The sequence below is a fragment of the Garra rufa genome, chromosome 21 (assembly GCF_049309525.1).
Source record: "Garra rufa chromosome 21, GarRuf1.0, whole genome shotgun sequence".
Taxonomy (NCBI): domain Eukaryota; kingdom Metazoa; phylum Chordata; class Actinopteri; order Cypriniformes; family Cyprinidae; genus Garra; species Garra rufa.
The window spans coordinates 21933548-21944586 of NC_133381.1; the positions used below are offsets into that span (position 1 = coordinate 21933548).

Sequence of the window (11039 nt, forward strand, 5' to 3'; positions counted from 1 at the left end):
TAACCCTGGATCACGAAGCAAGTCTTAAGGGTCAAGTTTTTGTAATTGAGATTTATACATCACCTAAAAGCTGAATAAATAAGCTTTACATTGATGTGTGGTTTGTAAGGATAATATTTGAAAATCTGGAATCTGAGGGTGCAAAAAATCCAAATATTAAGAAAATCATCTTTAAATTTGTTCTTAGCAATGCATATTACCAATGGAAAATTAAGTTTTGATATACTTACGGTAGAACATTTACAAAATATCTTTATGGAACATGATCTTTACTTAATATTCTAACGATTTTTGACATAAAAGTACAAATTGATCATTTTGACCCATACAATGTATTTTTGGCTATTGCTACAAATATACCCATGCTACTTAAGACTGGGTTTGTCGTCCGGGGTCACAGATAAATATGATTGCTAATTATAAGTGTTATTATCTTCACTTCTCTTCACTGTGGCATTTACCCCTTTCCAGAGTTCAACAGCGATCAAAGGTCATTCAAGATCGATACAAGAAGCTGAAAGAAAGTTGTAAATTAAGGAGGCTTGATTTACTTGCTTCAAAAAAGTACCAGGTAGAACTTCAGTTTATATTTTGGAAAGTTACAGCGTAATTTCTAAATAATGGAAGTTAAAGGGCCAGATTTACTAAAAATAGCATTAGACCGCAATTCCATAAAAGTGCCAATTGAAGGGGAAAATTTTGTGGGCGATTTACTGACAATGCGCACATTTATTTCTTTTTAATACTCTTCTCCCATAAATTTTGTGTCTGATGGGGAAACGACTACAAATGCATATTCATAGTCAGGCACAAAAATAACTGTGTCCACACCTTTTCAGTGCTAATTCTTCACTGCGCGTCTTTAGTAAATCCTGACAGTACTATTTTAATGCCAAAAGATGGTTTGTGCTGGTGCAAGCTGTTAGTAAATCTGGCCCAAAATGTGTTAGTAACTATTTATCAGACAACAAAAATTAAATGTCTACTCTACAGTGCTTTAAAATACTTTCCGATGCATAGGAATTTTTAAGAGATGCAGAAGAGGTGCTGCTGTGGATAGAGGAGAAGTTTGAGATTGCTGAGGACGAATCATATAGAGATCCAACCAACATCCTTCGGAAGCTCAAAAAACATGAGGCGGCAGAAAAAGAGATGCAGGCCAATCAAGTCCTCATAGACAGACTGACTGAGGTACAGCACCACATCAGATGTATTGTTTACTCTTTCAAGCAACATAAGAGCTGTGCCATTTTTGATGATTGGATTTCATGTGGTTAGACTGGAGAGGAGATGTTAGCAGAGGATCACTCCAACAGCCAGAGCATACAGAGAAAGACTCGAGAGGTACGCAAAAGGTGGACTGAACTCCAGAAGAAGATGGCAGAAAGAGGGGACAAACTACGACAGGCTGGCCAGCAGGAGCAACTCATGGAGCTGCTTCAGGTACTTAAACTCAAGCTCTGTTTTACTTTTGACTACTACAGAACAGCATTGAAGCATTTTTTCTTTAGATTTATCATTGAAAAAGTAAGTGAGCTCTCATTATTATATTTTAAAGTATCTGCATATTTTCAGGATGCAAAACTGAAGATTGAGGCAATTGAGAGAATGTTACAGAATGCAATCAGGGGTCATGACCTTCGTTCAAGCAGACAGCTCCTGAAGGAGCACAAGCAGCTGGAGGAGGAGGCTCAAGAACTTGCAGAAAAAATCAACTCCATTGTCACCCGTGCCAAACACCTGGCCACCAACCATTTTGACTCCCAACGCATTCTAAGGGAGACTGACACTTACCTGAAACTGTTAGTACTTGTTTTTCATCAAAACATACCTACAATGAATTCCCTGTTTTTAGGGAAACAAAAGCTAATAAATTAATGATCAATTATACACTATCAGTCAAAAGTTTTTTTTTTATTAAATAAGATTTCAAATAGTTTTAAAAAGTATCTTCTGCTCACCAAATCTGATTTTTTTTTCAAAGTACATCAAAAACAGTAAAATTCTGAAATATTTGTATTATTTAAAATAAGTGTTTTCTATTTGAATATATTTTAAAATGTAATTTATTCCTGTGATTTCAAAGCTGAAATTTTAGCATCATTACTCTAGTCACATGATCCTTCAGAAAGAATTCTAATATTCTGATTTGCTTTAAAAAACATTTATTGTTGAGTAGAATTTTTCAGGTTTCTTTGATGAATAGAAAGTTTAAAAGAACAGCATTTATCTGAAATAGAAATCTTTTGTAAAATTATAAATGTCTTTATCATCACTTTTGATCAATTTAAAGCATCCTTCAAAGCATAATTTCTACAATTTCTTTCCCACTAAAATGGAATTGAATAGTGTATAATGTTACAAATGTTTTATTACAGATAAATGCTGATTTTTGGATTTTTCTATTCATCAAAAAATCTAATAAAAATTTACTGTTTCTAATAAAAGCTGTTTTAAATATTTATAATAATAATGTTTCAGCATAATACATTGATTTCTGAAGGATCATGTGACAATGAGGATTGGAGAAATTATGCTAAAAAATCAGCTTTGATCAAAGGAATAAATTACATTTTAAAATATGTTTAAATAGAAAGCAGTTATTTTAAATAGTAAAAAATATTTCACAATATTACTCATATTTTGGGTCAAATGCAAAATGCAGGCTTGGTGAGCAGAAGAGAATTCTTTAAAAAACTTTAAAAATCAAAAACTTTTGACTGGTAGTGTAAGTACATACAGGGTCAATCAGTACAAAAGTGTTGATTTATCCGCATACTTTAAGATAGCTTCTGTTTTAATTGGCAGATTTAAGTCTCTACAGAAACCTTTGGATCATCGCAGGAGCCAGTTAGAGGCAGATGTGGCTCTATATAGCTTTTACCATGATGTAGACCTAGAGCTAAACTGGATATCAGAGCATCACCCTATAGCTGATACTACAAACTACGGAAGATCTCTGGCAGGGGCAGTTAGCCTGCTTCAAAAACACAAGGTGCGATTAGATTTGAGTGTATGAATACAAAAATAGTTTTAATAACTTTATACCTTTCTTTGTAAAGTTCCAGAGTAAAGCTGTATTCATTGTAACTGTTAAATCTTTCAAAACCCTCCAGGACCTGCAGGCAGAGGTAAATGCCCACAGCCAGTATTTGCAACGAGTACTGGACAAAGGACGAGCCATGGCCCGGTCCAATCAGTGGAATGGTAAGGAGGTACAGCAAAGGTGTGAGGAACTGAGTGCAGAATGGGAGAATTTAGAGGAAATGTGTGAGAAACGGTCTGGCGAACTTAACAAGGCAGTCACAAGAGAGCAGGTAAGAGTGTCTGCAGTTTTATTTTTGGCCCGGTAATTATTCAACCCATTGGTGTTAACGTTTTGGTTCTGATGTTTAGATTTTGCTTGACTGCACTGAGCTAGAAACCCTTCTGTCAGAAACCTCAGCTTTGGTCAGCACTGATTATGGCAAGACTGAATTAGCTACTCAGAGTCTAATAAAGCAGCACGAGGTGAGTAATCTTTGGCTTGTACTAATGCAATAGCTTAAGGTTTTAACATGTTAACAGCACATACTGGTTTGTTTCTTCAGGCAGTGGAGGGGCAGATTGAGGTACTTGCTGCTCAAGTAGATGAACTCAAGTCAAACGTTAAGCAGGCTGTACGTGTGTGGGGTTTAGAGGAGCTGAACAAGCCCTGCAACCACATTAAATCTAAACTAAATGAGGTTCAGCACTCTGCAAAAGTCAGGTATAATAACAATGAGTTGATACAACTGCACAACTAACAGAAGTACACACCCTCATGTTGTCTTGCCTTGTTAAAACAAACATATGTCATTGCAACAGAGAGCAGAGGCTGCGAGAGACTTTACACCTACATGAATTTAAGCGCGAGTCTGCTGAATTGGAGGAATGGATTACTCAGCAGACACAGATTGCCGCCTCTAATGACTTTGGGAGCGATTATGAAAACGCACTGGTGAGACTAGCGATCTGTTGCAGACTACTTGCTCAATGATTTGTCATTGTCCGGTGTATTGATCTTCAAACTACTTCACACTGTACTTTAATTCGGTGTTGGGGTCAAGAAATTTTAAAAGAAAAATAAAACCTAAATTTAACTTTAGGTATGTGGCCGTAGTTTTAATATGATAGGACAAATATTACATATTTAAGACATTCTAATGACAGCCAAAGTTTTAATAGTAAAAATTAATAAACAAATCTGTTTTTGTTTTATTTTAAGTTTATACATTTTACATTAATTCAGTATTGGGTATAAGAATGATACACTGTTAACTTATTTTCCAAATAATATCTTATGCCTTTTAATATTTTTACTTTTTATGCCTTTAGTGCAGTGACAATATAAATATAAAAGCTAATTATTATAACCTATTGTCACAATGATTTTCAAATACATTGTCTGGCGAAAGTATTCACACCCCTCCATTTTTTCACATTTTGTTATGTTGCAGCCTTATGTTAAACTTTTTTTCCTCACATCAGTCTACACTTTATAAACCATAATGATTAAGCACAACAGGTTTAACAACTTTGCAAATTCATTATAAATAAAAAACTGAAATTATTCATTTATTTATACCCTTTTCTGAGACACTTGAAATTTAGCTCAGGAGCATTCATATCACTTGTAGATGTTACTACACTTAGAGTGGAGTTAACCTGCCTCCCAATAAAAGTTCCAACAGCTGAAAATGCATATCAGAGCAAAAACCCAGCCCTGAGGTCAACAAAACTACCTGTAGAGCTCAGAGACAGAATTGCATCAAGGCACAGATCTGGGGAAACGTTCAAAAAAAATTCTGGAAGAAGTTTGGAACAACTAAGACTGTTCTTAGAGCTAGCCTCCTGGCCAAACTGAGCAATTGATGGAGAAGAGCCTTGGTTAGAGTGGTGACCAAGAAGCTGATGGTCACTCTAGTTGAGCTCCATGATCATATATGCAGATGGGTGAAACTTACAGAAGGACAAACATCCTTGCAACACTCCACCAATCCAGTCTTTATGGCAGTGTGGCCAAATTAAATCCTCTCCTCCGTGAAGACACATGAAAACCCACTTGCAATTTGCAATAAAGCACCTAAAGGACTCTCAGATTATGAGAAACAATATTCTCTGATCTGATGAACCTCAATTACAAGCACCATGTATGGAGGAAAGCAGGCACTGCTCATCACCTGCTCAGTAGCATCCCAACAGTAAAGTGTGGTGGTATCAGCCTCATGCTGTGGGGCTGTTATTCAGCAGCAGGGACAGAGGGACTCGTCAGATTAGAAGGAAAGCTTGACACAGCAAAATATAGAGATATCCTTAATGAAAAACTAGTCCAGAGCATTCAGAACCTCAGATTGGGCAGAAGGTTCAGCTTCCAACAGGACAATGACCCTAAGCACACAGCAAAGTGGCTTATAGACAACTCTGTGAATGTGCCAGCTCCCATCCAAGCTGACAGAGCTTGAGAGATAAAGAGGTGAGGAGAAGAATTGCCAAATGGAGATCATACCCAAAAAGACTAGAGGCTGTAAAGGTGCTTCAACTACAGTGGGGAAAATAATTATTTGATCCCATGCTGATTTTGTACGTTTGCCCTCTGACAAAGAAATTATCAGTCTATAATTTTAGTGGTAGATTTATTTGAACAGTGAGAGACAGAATAACAACAAAAAATGGAAATGGAAGAAAAGCAAAATAACTGTCAATCTCCCTAGGTCTGGGTCTCCATTCAAGATCTCACCTTGTGAAGTTTCAATGATCATAAAAACGGTGTGGAATCAGCCCAGAACTACACAGGAGGATCTTGTCAATAATCTCAAGGCCGCTAGGACCATAGTCACCAAGAAAACAATTTGCAAAACACTACGCCGTGAAGGACTGAAATCCTGCAGCGACCGCAAGGCCCCCTGCTCAAGAAAGCACATGTACAGGCCCATCTGAAGTTTGCCAGTAAACATCTGAATGAATCAGAGGAGAACTGGGTGGAAGTGTTGTGGTCAGATGACACCAAAATCGAGCTCTTTGGCATCAACTTAACTCGCCGTGTTTGGAGGACGAGGAATGCTGCCTATGACCCCAAGAACACCGTCAAACATGGAGGTGGAAACATTATGCTTTGGGGGGTGTTTTTCTGCTAAGGGAACAGGACAACTTCACCACATCAAAGGGACGATGGACAAGGGCATGAGCCGTCAAATCTTGGGTGAGAACTTCCTTCCCTCATTGAAAATGGATGGGTATTCCAGCATGACAGTGACTCAAAACACACAGCCAAGGCAACAAAGTAGTGGCTCAAGAAGAGCCACGTTAAAGTCCTGGAGTGGCCTAGCAAGTCTCTAGACCTTAATCTCATAGAAAATCTGTGGAGGGAGCTGAAGATTTGAGTTGCCAAACATCAGCCTCGAAACCTTAATGACTTGGAGAGGATCTGCAAAATCCCTCTTGAGATGTGTGCAAACCTGGTGGCATACTATTAGAAATGTCTGACCTCTGTAATTGCCAAACAGGGTTTTGCCACCAAATACTAAGTCATGTTTTGCGAAGGGGTCAAACACTTATTTCACTCATTAAAAAGCAGATCAAGTGTGTTTTTCTGGATTTTTTTGTTGTTATTCTGTCTCCTACTGGTAAAATAAACGTACCATTAAAATTGTAGGCTGATCATTTCTTTGTCAGTGGGCAAACGTAAAAAATCAGCAGAGGATCAAATAATTATTTTCCCCACTGTAAGTACTGAGTTAAGGGTAAGCAAACTGAGTTAAGTTTGCAGAGTTGTCACAAATCTATTTTGTGATTTGTCATCATGGTATATGGAGTGTAGATTGAGGTGGAAAAAAGTAATTTAAAGCTGTTTAACATAAGGCTGCAACAAACCAAAATGAAGGGGTATGAATACTTTTACACGGCACTGTATATTTTTTATTTCTTCTTTAATTGTCTTATTAAATGTTTTCAAACATATTATTTGACCCTAGAAGTTATATTTTGGGGTCCTTGGTATTGAAATATTTGAAACCTTAATTTCTTATTTTAAACCCTTTATATTCTTCAAATTTCAATATGATTCGTAAATGTATTCCTGTATCAGATATGCATGTTGTCTGTGATCGGGATCTAAGCACCTCTTGTTTTATGACAGCAACTGTGTGGGAGATTTGAGGTATTCTTAAAGCAGCTGGAGGTAGGACTGGAGAGGATGCACACCTGTGAAGAGTTGGCTGACAAACTCATCAAAAGTAATCATCCTGAGAGCCGCTTCATCCGAGAAACACAGAATCAACTCAGGTAACGACATGTGATAAGGACAGATTATAAACAAAATATCACAAACCTGTGTATACAGTTATATCATTTTATTTCAGTTACATTATCAGTCTACAGATGTCATTTGCAGGTTACACTTACATTAAGTCTATTCTATAACAGAGAATCATGGGAAGAGCTGCAGGATTTATCCAAAGGTCGTAAAGAAAAGCTACGAAGGTCTGAGGAAAGCCACAAATTCTACAAAGACTTGACTGATGCACTAAGACACATAAAGGTATCCAGTCCAGCTGTGCTTTAAAGTCATGCAAATGAATAATATGATAAACATATCAGCCCTGGTGCTCATATGCCACTTACCTTGTACCAGGAGAGGAACAAAAGCATTCCTGATGACATAGCCAAAGATCTGAAGGGAGTGCTTTCACAGCTACGAAAACATGAAGCTCTTGTACATGAGCTGGCTGGAACAGAGCAACAGGTATGAAAAGTGAGAGCATTCATTACAGGTGTGTTGCACTGGTAAAATGGCAATTATCTTGAACTTACAGTATACTAGTATCCTACAGTATCCTAGCTGGCATGGATCCTTTTGTGCAAAGGGAAAAATTGTTGAGCATACCGTTATGTTGTTGTTTACAATAACTATCCACTACCATTTTGATAATTTATTTTTATACGATTTTTATTTTTATATGTATACCCCTATATAGACTATAGTTTTTGAGGAACAGCAACTTGGGGTTAAAAGCTGGTATCAGTCTCTTATGGAGTGTTATAGCAGTTTTAATCCCTTAAAAACAATGTAAGGGTATGAATAAAAAGTGATGAATCGGTTAGGTCTGTTTGAGCTCATCTCACTTGGATTTCGGCTTGTAAATGATTGATATTTATTTACTTATTTAGCTGTTTTAGTTTGTGTCTTATAAATGTTTTCCCTTATCTTGTAGCCTGTTCATTTGTCTGTGGCGCTGACTAAAGGCTGGAAAAGCTTTGTAGTGTTTACCTGATTCAGTGACATCTCTCCTTTGTCCAAAATACTGAAATACTACAATTGACGATTTTTCTTCAACACAAAATTATAATTTTCTCTGTATTCGTCCTCACTCGTACATGGGCCATTCTACAGAATTGGTGTAAACTGCTGTCCCACAACCAAAAAAAAAATGCATTTAGGTGTTTAAATCTTGGATGTTTACTAAGATCATTCTATTATCTATTGAAACCCACAATAATATTTAAAATCTCAATAAGCTTAATATATATAAAATCATCATTTATTGGGTACTTTCAGTTGGGAGGTGGCTGTCCTGAACCCTAAACCCTAAATTTCAGCTTCTGAAAATGATATGGAAATAATTTTTGAATTTTTTTTCCCATTGTTGTTTTTGAAGTTCAAAAACATATTTATTTTATATTTTCTTTGTATATTATAAAACTTGTGTAAAATAGTGTATGTTTTAGTCCATTGGCTAAGACTGATTTTAACTACATCCCTACATTTATGATCAGGAAATATTGCTGTATCCCCCTCTCTTATAGCTACAAGGTGTGAGTAGATAGGTCCCATCATTTTGAGGTAAATGTGTTCAAAAGTCAGAAAACTTTTGAACATATTTGTAACTGTGTGGAACGTCACTACCAAACACCTTTTTCTATAATTATTTAGCTTATGTGTACCACTGTTCAAAACTGTGCCAGCTTAACATGTGCTGATTACAGATGGTGATTACCATCTGTTAGGTTCAAAAGTATCTAAAATTGTCCAAAACAGTCATGACCATTCGGTAGTGACATATTTGTTTCTTTTGGTATTATTCCATAAAATTGTAACTACCAGAACAGTCACGACCAAAACGTCATCATTGTTTCAGTAGTGACAAAAGGGAACACATAGTTCTCATATTGAGGGAAATAAACAAAATTTTAGTACAGTTATGCAATTTTGTTGTATTTTAGTATGTTTTAGTAGTGTTTTGCAAGTTTTTTGTGATGTGATGTGGTTGCAACCGAAGCATTACTGTCTCTAATGAAAATGTGCAGTCATGGGATGTTTTGTCAAAAATAAAGTAGACTGAATTATCAACTAAGATGTTATGATACATTATAAGGGTATTCTTAAGGCATTATAATGAATGCATAATGCATTATAAAAAACCTTATAATATGTTATATCATCTCATGAGTATTCATAAGAACAGTTTTAATGTATTATAATTTTTACTTGTGGTTATAGCTTTTAAGAGTATGATTACCTCCTCATAGTTATAACATATTAAAAGTCGCATATCTTGCCATGTTACTCATGTCACTTTACTTAAAGCATACAAAGACTTATAAGTAATTATAATAATATTTCCCAAAGAACCCTAAGATTAGGCATCATATCAGATCAGATGAATGTGTAATGACACATTTGTATTATCAGTTTGATTTTTTTGATAGTATTTTTTAGGCAGCTTTTGATAAGTAACTCTGCAACTCCATGTCAGCTAGCAGTAATTATTACCTAGCCTAACCTTAACCTAAGTCTACTCTAAGGAGTGAAATGTAGTTGGAAAGTTTAAGCTTATAGTAAATAGACTAAGGGGGGACCATCAAAATAAAACATAATATAATGTAAAAAATAAATGTAATATGATATAGTCCATTATAAATTAAGTAGATTTAATACGGTGTCCATTGTGTGTTATAAATAATCATAATCTTAAAAGTTATAACCTGAAATACTCAAATATTATAATGTATTATAATTGTTGTTATGATTATTCATGAGATGATATAACATATTATAAGGTTTTTATAATGCATTATGCATTCATTATAATGCCTTAGAAATACCCTTATAATGTATTATAAATAGGGGCTTCATAGAAAGTGTTACCATAGTTTTTGGTTCATTGTATATTCAAACTAATGAATCCTTAACTTTGAAATCAGCAACACCAAAGCAAAATTGGATTCAAAATACAACAAATCTCATAAATTACACTTGAAATTTTGTTAAAAATGTAATTGTCATTGATTTACCTCTGAAATTTTTTTAATAAAATAGCAAAAAAATATATATGTACAATGTAGATGTAAGCAAAATCTTAATAGGTCAATATAACCCTTCTAATTAAATTACTGTTACTGTGTTTCGGTAGTGACTTTATATTATATTATAGAAGTATTCCAAAACCTTTTGAAAATACAATATGAGAATTAACTGCACAATTACTATAAATGTGTCATTTGGATATAATACAATTTGCATAAATAAAATGTTTTTAAAAAAATATAAAAAAAATTTCAAGATGTTTCCAACTTCCAATTTTGTAAAATTGCCCATATCTCTCTTCCCTTCTTTGCGCCGTTCCTTTGCGCCTTGAAGATTTACCTTTCCTGTCGTCTGATTGGTCGCATTGTGGTGAAAGCATTTTTGATTTTAGGTGGTCTAGGTGTATCTTTAAAAATGTGTAAATGAAGGGATTTTATGAAATAATTACTTACCAAATAAGTAAATATATAAAGGGTTTAAGAAGTAAACATGCAGCAAATAAGTAAATAAATAATTTACAAATGTTCGCATCAAACTCACTCTCAGGCTATTTAGAGAACTTTATGATTTTTTTTATAGCTGCAGGAGCTGTTGGACGGAACTGACACCATTCTGGACATGTGCTCTCCTGAGCTGAGGGTGAGGTTGCAGGAGCTGCAGCAGGAGGTGGTGGAGAGCTGGGAAAGTCTCCGTATGCACATGGAGCAGAGGAAGG

General features: G+C 35.4%; 1 protein-coding gene across 1 annotated transcript in view; it reads left to right on the forward strand.

Annotated features, from left to right (window-relative positions):
• Nucleotides 1-11039, forward strand: part of sptbn5 (spectrin, beta, non-erythrocytic 5) — a 50355-nt gene that overhangs the window by 16803 nt on the left and 22513 nt on the right. Inside the window, exons 21-33 of the mRNA XM_073826570.1 lie at nucleotides 472-571; nucleotides 1021-1191; nucleotides 1279-1443; nucleotides 1576-1802; nucleotides 2809-2995; nucleotides 3117-3317; nucleotides 3397-3510; nucleotides 3591-3748; nucleotides 3847-3979; nucleotides 7157-7302; nucleotides 7444-7558; nucleotides 7652-7762; nucleotides 10904-11038. Of these exons, the coding sequence (XP_073682671.1) occupies nucleotides 472-571; nucleotides 1021-1191; nucleotides 1279-1443; nucleotides 1576-1802; nucleotides 2809-2995; nucleotides 3117-3317; nucleotides 3397-3510; nucleotides 3591-3748; nucleotides 3847-3979; nucleotides 7157-7302; nucleotides 7444-7558; nucleotides 7652-7762; nucleotides 10904-11038 (1963 nt within the window). The remainder of the gene's footprint in view (nucleotides 1-471; nucleotides 572-1020; nucleotides 1192-1278; nucleotides 1444-1575; nucleotides 1803-2808; nucleotides 2996-3116; nucleotides 3318-3396; nucleotides 3511-3590; nucleotides 3749-3846; nucleotides 3980-7156; nucleotides 7303-7443; nucleotides 7559-7651; nucleotides 7763-10903; nucleotide 11039) is intronic.